At 33.8% G+C, this 14,690-nt stretch overlaps 1 protein-coding gene and 2 long non-coding RNA genes across 8 annotated transcripts; 1 reads left to right on the plus strand and 2 right to left on the minus strand.

Annotated features, from left to right (window-relative positions):
* Window positions 1-822: 822 nt before the first annotated feature.
* DMAP1 (DNA methyltransferase 1 associated protein 1) lies at window positions 823-13,323 on the plus strand. Of its 4 annotated transcripts, none has more exons than XM_069038187.1 (7): window positions 823-949; window positions 1,321-1,696; window positions 1,753-1,971; window positions 2,047-2,142; window positions 2,195-2,392; window positions 12,702-12,855; window positions 12,935-13,323. In XM_069038187.1, the coding sequence occupies exons 2-7, from the start codon at window positions 1,325-1,327 to the stop codon at window positions 13,195-13,197; spliced, it is 1,302 nt and encodes a 433-aa protein (XP_068894288.1). In that variant the 5' UTR covers window positions 823-949; window positions 1,321-1,324; the 3' UTR covers window positions 13,198-13,323. The 4 variants fall into 4 exon arrangements, with proteins under 4 accessions (XP_068894288.1, XP_068894287.1, XP_068894286.1 ...); XM_069038186.1 differs by having other exon boundaries at window positions 892-1,008; XM_069038185.1 differs by lacking the exon at window positions 823-949 and adding an exon at window positions 956-1,217.
* Window positions 4,211-6,884, minus strand: LOC138123451 (uncharacterized). Of its 3 annotated transcripts, none has more exons than XR_011156794.1 (3): window positions 6,033-6,884; window positions 5,112-5,976; window positions 4,211-5,061 (listed from the first exon to the last, which is right to left on the minus strand). It is a non-coding gene; the product is annotated as an uncharacterized lncRNA (long non-coding RNA). The 3 variants fall into 3 exon arrangements; XR_011156793.1 differs by having other exon boundaries at window positions 4,211-4,633; window positions 4,684-5,976; XR_011156792.1 differs by having other exon boundaries at window positions 4,211-5,976.
* LOC138123457 (uncharacterized) lies at window positions 9,566-11,306 on the minus strand. The gene is made up of 2 exons (XR_011156801.1): window positions 10,334-11,306; window positions 9,566-10,277 (listed from the first exon to the last, which is right to left on the minus strand). It is a non-coding gene; the product is annotated as an uncharacterized lncRNA (long non-coding RNA).
* Window positions 13,324-14,690: the final 1,367 nt, after the last annotated feature.

The following is a 14,690-nucleotide window of genomic DNA, read 5'->3' on the forward strand; positions in this document are numbered from 1 at the left end:
CACATGATTTTTTCTACTGGAGTTTGGAAAATACATAAAATTTGGATATTTTTAATATACTATTAATTATTTCTAAATTAAAAAGCGAAATCAAAATTGTTCTGCTTTCGTTACCATAGAGAAACAATTTATTAATGAAAAATTGTGAAGGCGTTTAAGCTTTTGTCTCAATTAAATACCAGGTTTTACGTTACGTATCCCAGGAGACGACCAAAATTGAACTTTTAGTGTTGAAATATTATTTATCCAACATTCAATAGTAATATCGTGTTTTACTAGTTAGTTTTAATTGAGTAAACTGGGCTATAACTAGTCTGTTGTTTTAACCCACGTTGCCATTTGCACCGTGGGTTATAACATACATAACCCACGTTGCCATTAGCACCGTGGGTTATTAACGTTCATAACCCATCGGGAGCAGAATTTCATCAATAATGTCATTATCTAAAAATTTTGGAATATTGGATAAAACGTTGTATGGCATACGTGGGTTATTAAGTACTACCCACTCGAGGTAATAACCTACTCGGGCAAGCCCTCGTAGGTTACAAATACCTCTCGTGGGTAATATCTTAAATAACCCACTTATACCATAAATAACTATTCCGCCCATAGTAGGAAATTTTTCACTTTTCCTAACTCAAATTAGTATTACAATGTTGAAGTTTTCCAAACTCTAGTAGAAAAAAGGTTTTTTTGCAGAACAAATTGTTCCGGAAATAATTAATTTCCTTTTTCTTTCGTCAAATTGCATTTTTAATCTGTTGAAGTGTTGACCTTCATTTAAGCAGGTGGTTAAACAGATGACAATTAAATGTGAGTTGACAATGTTGACATTTACAAAAACAAAAAACGCGCGTTTACCCGATTCCGTTCATGACACTGCAGTCACGTGATATTCCCCACACTCTACCTTCGCCCATGCACCAATAGCAGCTGGGAATAGCAGGTGAATTTGGTGAATAGCACATACTGTGATAGCACTAATAGCAATAGCAATAGCAAAAGGTTTGTGTTCTGTGAGCAATAGTTCAATAGTACTAATAGCAGTGTGTTCTGTGATTGTGAATAGCAGTAATAGCACTATGCTTCGCCCATATTTTATGAACGTGCTTCAACTGAGACTACTGAGAGTTAACCTAGAACAGCTAATTGTTTACTAAACAGATTTTATAGATAATTGTTTAGTGTGTTAAGTGACAGCAATAAATTAACAGGTTTGTTTTGATTTGGATTTTTGTCTTAACTAGATATTATATGCAGTAACTGAAAAGACGTTTGTGTTCCTATACATTTATGAATCTTCTTTTGTTGAAACAGGAACATGGCAGATGTTAGAGATATAATGGAACTGGATCATCCAGTTGCTCCAGAAGTAACTCGAGAAACAATTATTGGATCTGATAAGCAGAAAAAGCGAACCTTTCCCGGAACTAAAGTCCAAAGAAGACCAGAAGGAATGCATCGTGAAGTTTTTGCCCTTTTGTATAATGATAATAAAGATGTTTCACCTTTGTTTCCATCCGATACGGGAAATGGTTATAAACAAACCAAAATTAAATTAGGAATGAGAAAACCAAGAAAGTGGAAATGGATGTCATTTACAAATCCTGCAAGAACAGATGGAGCAACATTTCATCATTGGAGAAGACCCTCTGATGAGCCTAAAGAATATCCATTTGCTAAATTCAATAAAGTATTAATCATCTATATAAAATATACATGTAAAATGACTAATTGTTCTTATTTCAGAAAGTAGAAATTTGTTCATACACAGATGCTGAATATCAACAATATCTACGTGTTGATGGGTGGAGCAAAGAAGAAACTGATCACATGATGCAATTAGCACAAAGGTTTGATCTCCGTTTTATCATTATGGCAGACAGATATGATACAGAAAAATTTCCAAAAAGAACAGTGGAAGATATTAAAGATAGATATTACAAGATTTGTGGTGTTATCAGTAAGGTAGTGACATTGACTCATGATTACATTACATCTGTATATTACATATTTATATTATATGAGTACATTATATTTCAGTTGAAAGGTGAAAAAAAGATATACACTTATGATGTAGATCATGAAAAACGAAGGAAAGAACAATTAAAGAAATTGTATGATAGAACTCAAGAGCAGGTATTCATATGGAAAACATTTTAATATTGGAAATGCATTTTTACTATTTTAGATTGAGGAAGAACAATTTCTACTTTTGGAACTGAAAAAAATTGAAGCAAGAAAGAAGGAAAGAGAAAGAAAAACTCAAGATTTACAAAAGTTAATAAGTCAAGCAGACAGTCAAAGTGAAACACCTAGAAAAACTGATAAGAAGCTTCCTAAAAAGAAATTGACTAATCCATCTAGGCCCTCTCGTGTTGACACCAGTGTAAGTACTATTCCATTATTTAAAATCAGTCTACAGTCAATTTTTGTCATTACATTAAGAAAGACAACATTTTTGTATGTACCGAGTGAGATAAGTTTTATCGTCAGTGCGAAAACACCCACTTCTAATCAATTTAAAATTCTCAAAAAATTCAGGAATGATTGTGTATCACTCTAGAACAGTGTAAAAATTTCAAAATTTTTAATAAAACAGGTAAAGATTTTGTTTTAATTCAATAACTGGCTACATTAATTTACATAATTTTTCACTGAGAGTCCTTTAAAACATTCAGGAAAAATTTGGTGTCATTGAAATCATTAAAACATCACCGGTTTTTGAAATAAATGGAATTTGATATTAAAGCGTAAAATTTAGCTATGATTTATTATTAAATTGAGCGGTCAGTTCCACAAAAGAAGTTGACGTAGGTTATTTATGATACCCTTCAGGGACTTAAGAATTACTAGAAAAGTGGTCAACAGATGTTTCCCAACAATGAGATATTTATTTATGACACTGCAGTTGTAAATCTTGGTCATTTTTCGCTCTTAATGTTAAAATTGGAATAATTCAAAAACGAATAATTTTCTTTTGATGCGAATTTCGTAAATGTGTTCTTTGAATTAATTGTGAATTATGAGCGTGTGAAAATTTTTTTTGCTCAAAATCGATTTTTTAAATTTTATGGCTCTGAATTAACTGATAAGTGAAAATTGATTACACACATTTGAAGTCTCATATCAAGGGAATGTAACCCTAAAGTTTCTTAATTTTTACTAATTTTTTAATAGGGTTAATCGTGCTGACGATAAAACTTATCTCACCCGGTACAATCATATTCATGTAATTATTCATAATTTTTGTTTAAAAGTACCATTAGTTGGTTTATTTTTTTTATCTTTTTTTTTTTAATAGCCTTTCCCCTTTCACCGTACTGGTCTATCAGGTACCTTGCGGTCGGCTTGTTTTTTCCTCTTTTTTTTTCCTTTATGTGCGGCGGGGCTCCGGGGTACTTTCCCCGGCCACCCACGCCCACCCGCTCTTCTCCTATTTTTTGTCTTGTTTAATTTAACATGAAGAATGTGCTAATTTTAAATTACTATTTTATGTACAGTCGCGAGCAATAAATTTTGGTCGTCAAGGTCATTCTTTGACGCAATGGAAAATGCTACATTGTAAAACAGTCGTAAATATCATAACCTATCATAATGTCTTTTTTTTTCTAATTTTTTTTGACAGTTTGTTGACATGGGCATAATAGACAGGGAAATTTTTTAAATTTGTGACAGTCTAACCAAATTTTGAAATGACATTGACGACCAAAATTTATTGCTCGCGACAGTACACTTGTTTTCAAAACTTTCGCGTACACATTCAAAATCAAGTATAGTGGCGGCCGGGGAAAATGAGAATGACTTAAATCACTCTGGGCTGTATTCAAATAAAATTGTAATGGTTATCATTATAAAGATTTACGATAGGGCCAAATTTTTGCCTGTCGCCACCGACCACCTGCAAACAAAACCCTTCTTAAATCGTTCCTTCTAAGAATACAGGTATTAAAAGAAATCGTTCGGCCAGAATTTTTAAAAACATTTATAACAATAGAAATAGGAATGAATAATAACAGGATATTTCATAAAATCTAACAGAAAAAAGTAAATAAAAAATATAACAAAAATATTTGAATGGGTATTATTCAATAATATAATTATTTTTGTGTGCAACCGTACGCGAAATGAGCACTTCGCGTGCCTAGAGCAGGCCGCGAAATTGAATTTCGCAGCCGTTGCCTTGACGACGGCCGTAAAAGTAAAAGTCATTTCAATATTTATTTATTATCACAATTACAACATATCTATCTCTGTATTTGCGGTGTGATCTTACAAAATCTGGATTGGGTACAGTTAAAGTTTGATTTATGCCAGTTTTTGTGTCAGGAACGGCCGCTATTAGTACAGAATTTTCATCCGGTTTGAAGTTCCCGCCAATTTCAAATGGAGTGGTCACCTCAAGAATGACGAGTCGGTAGTCGGTAAAAAAGATCCCAATTATCGATCTAGAACGTCTAGAACAGACACGTATGAATTAGGTTAATTTTTGACCGGTCAAAAAGGGAAATATTTAGTAACTAGTAACATATCCTGATTGAACACAGATTGAATCCTGAATGGCATCAACAGACATTTTGGTTTATTTGTCTCTTCGCACGGCATCTGATATTTCCAGGATTAAAATAACCTAAAAAGGGCAAGATGATATAACTTATCATAAGAGAATTTAACATTTACCTGCCACAATAAATAAATTCCAGTAAATAGGTAAGCCAATGCAACATTATCCGACACGGTTTTCACATTCTTCTTGTTACATCAAAGTCACTGTAACATTTTTTATATTGCTGTTTCGATTTTTCAGGTTTTAAATGCGACACTGCACAATTTATAATATTTTTTTAACTCTGGATGAGTACACGGAACAAGAGCTGCATATTTGCGGTATAATCTTACAAATTCTGGATTGGTGACAGTAAAAGTTCGTTTTATGCCAGTTTTTGTGTCAGGAACGGCCACTATTAATAAAGAATGTTCATCCTTGATGTCATCGATAGACATTTTGGTTAGTTCGTCTCTTCGCATGGCTCCTGATATTCCCATGATTAAAATGACCTAAAAAAGGGCAGATTATACAGCAAATTGATCTGGTCTCGTGTCAATACCTTAGACTTTTTCGCCTGATAACCAACTGGCTTTTTTTCAAAAAAGGTACCAATTTCAGAAACTTCGTAACACCAATGCTATCCCGTATGTTCAGCGTGAGCTTCAACATTGAATATGTGCTCCATAAAGTTGAACTTTTCACAGTTTTTGATTTTTCCATTAAATAAGCCAAAACAACATTCTCCGACACCGTTTGCACAATATTTTTATTACACCGTTTGGACTTTTCTGGTATTAAATTGGACACTGCACAATCTGCAATATTTTTTAACTCCGGGGAAGTAGACGGAACAAAAACATAATTTTCTTGCGACATTTTTCCAGTTTTTCTCAAAATGAATTGTTTTATTTATGTCGTTTCCATAGCGACATGGAGACATGTAGGCCGACTTTATTTTTATTGACAGTGAAGGAAATTTTACTTGTTCATTTTATAATTACAAATTTTCGGGTTGCACACAAAATGTTGTGTACACCTTGGCTACGAAATCCTTTGACGACCTCGAGATTGTCTTGTCTCGGCCGCAAAGCGGCCTTGACGACAATTGTTCTCTCGGTTCGTCAAAGTAGGATTTCGCAGCCTTGCTATACAAATAACTATTTTTTTATTTCTGTTTTTTCATTTTCCGAAAATGATTCGACTATGGTTCCTTTTACACGTTCTTTACGACTCAAATTTTCTTCTGGTAATTTAACAATTCTTTGGATTGTGGATAAGGGAACTTCCGTCAAAAAGCTAGTGGTTTTCAATGGCGTTTTGTCTCCACTTTCACATAAATTTTTATAAATAGTTCTTAATATCCTCTTCACATCAATGGATAAATGAGTTTTTTTTTCTGTCACCATCACGTTGTTCAATATTTTCTGTACCAAAATTTTAATGTGTAATTATTATTAATAATCGTAAATTTGAACCTTACCAATGTCATTTGTTATATGGTTATCGAACTGAAAATTATCATCAAGTTCGTCAGGTATGACGTTATTTCTTTCGGGCCGATTATTATCTGCAATAAACATTTTTATAATAATTATAATTACAGATGCAATAGAATAATAACTCCGAATTTGATAAAATAACTTACCGATTCCACGATCACTATTAATCCACGGTTGCCACATGGTTATTAAAAAGTCACAAGACACAAAAGACAGTACACAGCGCAAACGAAATTTCATCGACGAAAGCTAAGTCAAGACTGAATATTTTCGTCTACCGATAACATTCCCAGAAAGAACGATTTAAGAAGGGTTTCGTTTGCAGGTGGTGACTGGTGGCAGGCAAAAATGTGTCCCTGTCGTAAATCTTTATAATGACAACCATTACAGTTTTATTTAAATACAGCGCGAGTGAAGTGAAGTCATTCCCATTTTCCCCGGCCGCCACTATAACAACGATTTTGTAAAATTTAAGCAGTGTGAACGGGTAATTTAATTTTGACATTGACAGCAATTTAAAAAATTATGATCGATCCCTTCTTGTTCCCACCTCTTCTTTACTTGTTACATACTGGTAGAACAGTGCTTTTATTTAGCCCATTATGAGTAGCAAGCCTTCTTATGGACCACTCCTCTTCTGATTTGGAAAGCATCAAAACTTTGTCTTGCTCTGTCAGTCGAGGCAATTTTGACTTTTCAAAAGTTTAAATGTCAGAGTTGATTAATTACAACCCTGATTTAATACAGTGAAAAATAGGTGTACGCGAAAGTTTTGAAAGCAAGTGTATATACACACAGGGTTGCGATTATGTATGGAACCGGCTCCGTCCTGCTAAAACGGTTTACGCTAGAACCCTGAAATTTTAAATGCACTTAGGACTCATTAAAAGCTACTTACTAAATTAAAAACAAAAAACTCCATAGGTTTTTAAAATGCAAAGCCAACTTGATTTTTTTTTTTAAATTGGAACATGGCTTAAATCATTAAATCATCATTAAAAAGCTTATTTTTTTAGAATTAAATGGTATAATAGGTTTAGTGATTTATTCAACAGAATCTTAGAATAAAATTAAAACTTAATTAAAATAAAATGAAAACACGTAAATGAAGCAGCATTTAAAATCCGTCAAAAATTAGAAAAAACCAAACCTATGGCAGTAGAGAATATCGCAATTAGATTATTTCATTTCTCATTGAAACATCTGATTGAGAATTCTAACATGTGGCATATCCTTGGATTCAGAAAAATATTCTCTTTCAAAATCGGAATAAAAAATATACTAAGCTATTTGAAAAAACAAAGTTGACATTCATCTGACCTTAAATGACATTTTGAAAAAAAAAAGTCTATATTATGCTTATAGTGTGTTTAAATTAATTTATTACAGTTTTTGTTTTATTTAAATCAAGCCATAAATAACGAAGATATGGCTTGCGGCGTTTTTTAGGACGCACCTGTATAAGCCGTACACAGCGATTCTTAAATTTAACCGTTCCCGATCTGAAAATTAAGGCCGATTTATAGTTCCGTAACGTGTACGTATGGCATGACATATCAAAATTGAATCCTATTGAATCAAATGTATTCATTTATAGATCCGTTAACATAACATAAGTCCGTATCCGTTTACATATGAAGTGGTCAATTTCAATTATTATGTTATGTGCCATGAAAGTTACGGAATTTTAATATTTTTCCATAGAAACGGTTACGTGTAGGTACGCTATCAATAAATTCAATTTAAAAACATTATTGAAAAGGTGGAAAAAATGAAGAAAATTCTAATCGTACAGTGTGTTGAAAGGTTCAAGGCACTATACGATAAGTTTTCCAAAGACTTTGAGGACGGTGTGACGAAGGAAATGATTTGGAGTAGCTAATTTATCCATGTTTTTGTAACGCGTTTTTTTTTCGTGGTTTCTTCCTTCTTTCTTTATTACGACCTATCTCGTCTAAGACCACAGCCCAGGCAGCAGCTTCTAAAACCACGTTTTCACAAAACATATTTGACAATTAGTTTTGACACTTAAAAAGTCAACAATCATATCACGTTTTGTCATGAACTATAAATTGAATTTTAAAAGTTATGTTATGTTTATGATTTTTGATTATGTTATGCTATATGTATACGGAACTATAAATCGTGCTTTAGAGTTTTCGCGTTACGTTTTTCCAATAACCGTGTACGCTAACGCCGGTCTTGCTAGGCAATAGCATAACCGATTCATTATTACAATAAGCGATTACGGTAATTGCTCGCGAATAGCGTACCGGTTATTTTACCGGAACGTAACGCGAAAACTCTATTATTGGCGTCCGTCGTCGGTCAATCCGACCGAACAGTATGCCCGTCTCGTGCCGGGAAATATTGCAAAGAAGTTTGGGTTTGAGAAATTAACCGGATTCTTAAACCATAAACCGGACCAAATTTGACCCGAAAGTGTGTGGCCGGTCTGGAAAATTTTGAAATTCCCAAGTAAGTTATTAAAATTTTAGAAAACGATGCGATATGAAGATGACACGTTTGAGGTTATGTCTCGGTGCATGTGAATCTTGAGCAATTTAACTTGGAAAATAATAAATAGAAAGACTTTGCGGCGTCTCTGTAGGTACGGTCGGTGGACAAATAAAACTGGGACACTTAAAATTTAATCTATGTACATCAGACCATTGAATTGTCAATATAACGGGTGACTGTTAAAATTTTCACTTGGAGTTGGCTTTGAACCAGTTTTTATTTTTGCTGTTACTTTAGACACACGCAAGAACGAACGACAAATGTCAGTCAGTACAATTGAAACATAACCTATAATGTTAATTATAATGTCAAACTTGTCAGTGTCTAAGGTGCAACGGAAAACAAAGAATGATCCATAGCCAACCCTAAGTGAAAATTTTAATAGTCACCCGTTATTTGTCAGTGTCTATATAATATGTCATACCAAAGTTAACCTATTTGTGATAAAGCCGTAATTAAACGATGCAAATTTGTAAATTTTGACTTATGTGATTGTCATTTGTGTCCCAGTTTTATTTGTCCATCGACTGTACATTATTGTACCGGGTGATCAAGAAGGACTGTTTAAGTTGGCAGTAAAATTTAGAAAAATTTTTAATTCGGTTATTTATAACACTGCAACTGGATATGTTTTGTTGGTTTATTTGACAAATATCTGATATAGGTACAGCATTAACAACGACAAGCCACCAACAACCGGAAGTTACTCCTGTTATAGTCCTCCAGAAACTCTAGTGGAACCCGACAATTTTGTCGTAAATTTATGTTTGTCACTTGAAAAATAGAATTTTATGCTCCAGCAATAATCCTACTAATAAATGCTAATGAGGGTTGTCAGTTTGGGGTTCGCAATGTTCGCTTCAAGCAGGGATGTTACAGGTAGTGGTAGTTGTATTTATGACAAAGGTTATTACTTGATAATAAAATCTTATTCTTCGGTTGTTGTTGGTAAATTCACAACCAAAGTCGAATTCCACCAGAGTTTCTGTAGGACTATACAGGTGTCCCAGAACTCGCGCGTCAGCCGTTAACTGCTAGTTTTAATATTTAATCCGACAAGGATTCTACAACAAAAAACGCCAAAAGCATGTTAGTTTTGAAATGAAAACGATTTTAAGATAACCAATCAGACACGCCTTCCTGAAGGTAACTCTACTAAATGTATGCGTTTCCGAGGAAATGACTTTAGATGCTACTGCTAAAAAACTGTGATGAAATGTTTGGACAACTTTTATTAAATTCTGTCACTTTGACATTTAACAGAAAACGGAAACAACATTAAACGAAAAGTACATTTTTAAAGTAAATGTTCAAATTGTGGATTTTCTCCCTACCATACGTTTAGATTGTGCCTATTAAAAGTCCCTTTGTGGCAAAAATAGGATTCATCCGTAAGTAACACATTTGCAAGAAAGCCTGGATTCTCTTCGTGTTCCTGGAGTACCAATGGAGGTGGATAATCTTCGGATAATAGACGTTGAACTTTGGTGTAATGATTCGGGTGCATGTGGTTGCCTTTTAAAATGTTTTTAACAGTATTTTTTGATTGATTCAGGATGTCGGCCACATTTCTAACACTTCTCGTTCCATCTTCCGTAAATGATTGAAGTACGACTCCTTCCGTATCAGGAGTGCGTGGTCAACACCACCAACTCGTTTTCTATCGGGACTCAAAAAACCAATGGTTCTTGTTCTGTTCACTAAACCTAAAAATACGTCCGAACTAGGATGCCAACGATGTGGAAAGCGTTCACGATACAACCTTGCGGCCGCTTTAGAATTCCTGCCACTTTCCCCGTAGATTATCATCATTTCGGTGTATTCTTCGAGAGTGAATATTTCTTACTGTGTTGCTGTCCAAAAATCGACACTTTTCAAATGTACTAATTAATGTCACTTTGACGTTAGTATAAAACGTTTGCATAGTTGACCAGACAAATATTGACTTTTAACATTAATTTTGTTACCTGGTAACAACAGTACACGGAATAATTCACCTGATACACTTTACTAATCATTCTTGTGTGATTGGCTATCTTAAAATTGCTGTAATTTAAAAACTAAATGGTTTAAGGAAAAAAATCTTGAAAATCCTATATCAGATGGAAGAACAGAATGTGTGGTTTACGGCTGACGCGCGAGTTCTGGGACACCGATATACGATTTAAAATACGATCCAGTGTTACCAACTTAAACAGTCCTTCTTGATCATCCCGTACAGTTGCGGCCGTTGAAAACTCCGACACTTTGACAACGCCAAACTTTTGGCTTTGTAAATGGTATTGAAAGTGACGTTTCTCAAAATGTCACTCAAACATTAATTTCTCTGCAATGGCTCTTATACTCACACCGTCCCTCAGTCTAACACATTTTTGCAAATCAGATAATTGCGGCATTTCAAAAATTACGCGCGATTCTGACCTAATATGTCAAATACTGACACTGACTTTAGAATCCTTGATGAAAATCCTATTTACGCTAATCAAATTTCGGAATTTATACAGAGTGTTTAAATCTTTCCTGTCTGAGATTTCAACGGCCGCAACTGTACATAATAGGTATTTGAATATTTTTAAACAACTACCAACGCACTTTTCCGTGGGATCTTTCAAAAATCCCTAAATTCAATTTGACGGCTGAAAATTTCCCTAAGACCGACCACTCACCAAGATAAAGAATAGAGTATAAGTTTGATATTTGAAACTTTATCATTCAGTTAAGTAGGTACCTACTTAATTGAATGATAAAGTCGCGAGCAAAAAATTCTGGTCGTCAATGTCATTTCAAAATTTGGTTAGATTGTCACAAATCAAAGAAATTTCCCTGCCTGATTATGCCCATGGCAAAAAAATGAGAAGAAAATGACAATTAATGTCATATGACATGATGATAGGTTATGATATTTACGGCCGTTTTACAATGGAGCATTTTCCATTTTGTCAAATCATGATTTTGACGACCAGTTTTTTTTGCTCGCGACAGTATCTATACTCAATTTCATATTAATGTGCATCTAAGCAAGCCATGAAAATCTGATTTTCTGTTGGTATTAAAGCCAAAGCTATATAGTGACTTTGACTTTCAAAGTTGTTTGCCCGATTTGACTAATTTTTCAGTTTTGTCCGTTTTAACATTGCTGATTTCAAAAGCAATGTTACGTCGTTTTACTGATTAAATTAAGGTACATCTTATTTGTTTCTGTGTTTGTATTTTTACCAAGTAAAGATTTATTGGACATGACCTTCATAAATGTGACTTTTGCAATGTAACTAAATTAAAGGTGCTTTTACACATGCACAGCTCACTTGATGAACATTTATATGAAATCGACTATACACACCGTTCACACACAGGAGTTGAATTGGGTGCAAAACAACTCAATATTTTTGGACTCAATCGTTAATTAAAAAAAAAAAAAAACTCCGTGACAGCGACAAAATTGACAGTTCACATGAAAGCGGCCAAAGTTTCATAACATGGGCATGGCCTGCTTCGACTATATACAATCATATAATAACCTGTATTTGAACAATAGGTATGTTTCAAATTAAAAAAAAAAAAAAATTCTTAGATTCTATCGAAGAAATCACCAAACATATTATACCGGGTGATCAAGAAGGACTGTTTAAGTTGGCAGTACAATTAAGAAAATTTTTTAATTCGGTTATTTATAACACTGCAACTGGATATGTTTTGTTGGTTTATTTGACAAATATCTGATGTAGGTATATCATTAACAACGACAAGCCACCAACAACCGGAAGTTACTCCTGTTATACGATTTAAAATACGATCCAGTGTTACCAACTTAAACAGTCCTTCTTGATCACCCCGTATCATTTAATTCTTAAAAAAATAAGCTTTTTAGGTATGCCCCATTTAACCCGTGTTAAGTAGCTTTCAATGAGTCCTAAGTCTATTTAAAATTTCAGGGTTCTAGCTTAAACCATTTTAGCAGGACGGAGGCGGTTCCATGCATAATCGCAACCTGTACGTATTTATAGTGCTTATCTTTTCAGTAGTGAATGAACTGTTTTAATGTCTACAAACAGATTTTGTAGAATACATATGTGTAAACTCTCTTACAGAATTTGAGTTTGACATTAAACTTAATAAACTCGTTTTAACAGCATATTTTGCAGGCAGTCGAGACAGCAGGTATAAAATTCCCGGATTACAAGAACAGTGGCGTCTCTCTAAGATCTCAAAGGATGAAGCTACCCGCAAACGTTGGTCAAAAGAAATCCAAAGGAATCGAACAAATACTTCAAGAAATGGGTTTAGGTAAGAATTGGTCAATACTGCGTTCTTGAACGTGAACATAACTTCAGCGGTAATTTATTCCGTTCCTTTTTTTTTGTAGAATTAAATCCCATTCCTACTGAAGAAATTTGTCAAAATTTCAACGAACTCCGCAGTGATATGGTTCTTCTAATGGAAATAAAATCTGCACTGAGTACTTGCGAGTTCGAATTACAATCACTGAGGCATCAGTATGAAGCTCTCAATCCTGGTAGAACGTTGACGATACCAACCCAATTGCTTTCCAATTTGGAACTAGACAATAAAATTGGAGGTGGGGAAATTATTGATGTTGTAGGTTCACCGAGTACACCTAACACTTAAATAGATGTGACAGTGTCAGCACGTAATAATTTATTTTGAAAGTTGTTATATTTATCAAAATTTCGAAAGCTTTGTGTGACTATGAGAGGCTTTCACACTTGTAAATAAAAATATGACTTAATTTGTCAGGTGTGTTTTAATTATTTATTGAAGTAGTTTGTGGCATGTGTACATTGTGCTTCCAACCAACAATGGAAAACAATCCCGTTATTCATAGTTTTATTTTTCAAAGAAAAAACGAGCAGAAACAAAAAATAATATGACAGAACGTGTAATAAATATTGCGATTTTTCATGGTAGAGTTCTGTTAGTGGCTGAAGGGAAACTTGTGCGGTTCAAATATCCAACCAATAACAACCATTCTTATTTACTATACAGTTGGCTTTTTTTAACGCTGGCCATAGGGATTTACATACTAAAATGTTTAGGGTCTGTTATATAATAAGCTTTAAATTGTCAAATAAAATTTGGCAGGATATTAGATTAGTATTTTATAAATCAAATTCAGTTAGGTCCATCGTACAAAACAAAATAATCATGGAATTAGAGCAAAAATAAATGTATTAAATTTACCACGTGGCTTGCCAAGTAGGCTGACATCATAATGTAAACTCAACACACGTCAAACGGTACCTACCTACCCAATCATTTTCAATGGACACCTTTTCAAATAAAGAAATGTTTGAATGGAATAGATTTTGAAAACTGCAGTTTTATTTCATAAACATAAAACATAAGAAATCATAATTACATCAAAATAAATAAAACTCTACTTCAACAATATTAAACTAAAAAAAAAAGTAGGTACAATCGCGGCCATCCAAAAGTGAACGATAGCTTGCGAAAATTTCCGTATTTTTCGTTAGATTAAATCAGGCTGTATTCATTGGCGTTCGTGCAGCAGGCGTTACAATTTTAATAATAAAAAGTTGTACTATTGGGGACAAAATACTTTGGTCGTCATTTTTCTGTCACTTCAAAACAAATTAATATAAACCAAGCATTAACGTCCAGTCAATAGTGATGACAATTTCAAATTATTGACTTTTCTCTTGTCAAAAATATGGCACCATCCACCATTCAAAAATTTAGAATCATCTCCCTTGATTCTGGGGGATTGTCCATGGGCCAAATTGCCTTGTGGAAACCTTTTCAATTTTTCCTCCTTGGAATATCTCCTTTAGTTGTCCATTTTCATTATTTAACATTTTGCAATGATGAGTTTGACAGTGACAGTGTTTGACAGTAGTAAAAAATGTAAAAAGTAAGGTTAACCGTCCTAATGCTTGCATTACAACTTTATGTCAGTCAACTGACTTTGACGACCAAAGTAATTTGTCCCCAATAGTAATAAATAATTTTTAATAAAAATGAGGCTGAGAAGTAATTAATTAAAATGAAAGTAAACTTTGGTAAAGAAACCTTTCCTATTGGCCTCTCAAGCCTGTTTTCTTGCCAACGCCTGCAAGTCTTACTGGAATGTAATTCTCTCG

Source organism: Tenebrio molitor, chromosome 2 (assembly GCF_963966145.1).
Source record: "Tenebrio molitor chromosome 2, icTenMoli1.1, whole genome shotgun sequence".
In the NCBI taxonomy this organism is placed as follows: Eukaryota; Metazoa; Arthropoda; class Insecta; order Coleoptera; family Tenebrionidae; genus Tenebrio; species Tenebrio molitor.

Bases quoted from the DNA above. Each gene is read 5' to 3' on its own strand.
- DMAP1 (XM_069038187.1), top strand. From the start codon at position 1,325: ATGGCAGATGTTAGAGATATAATGGAACTGGATCATCCAGTTGCTCCA. The intron at 1,972-2,046 runs GTAGTGACATTG...ATTATATTTCAG, and splicing joins TTTGTGGTGTTATCAGTAAG to TTGAAAGGTGAAAAAAAGAT. The intron at 2,393-12,701 runs GTAAGTACTATT...TCGTTTTAACAG, and splicing joins CCTCTCGTGTTGACACCAGT to CATATTTTGCAGGCAGTCGA.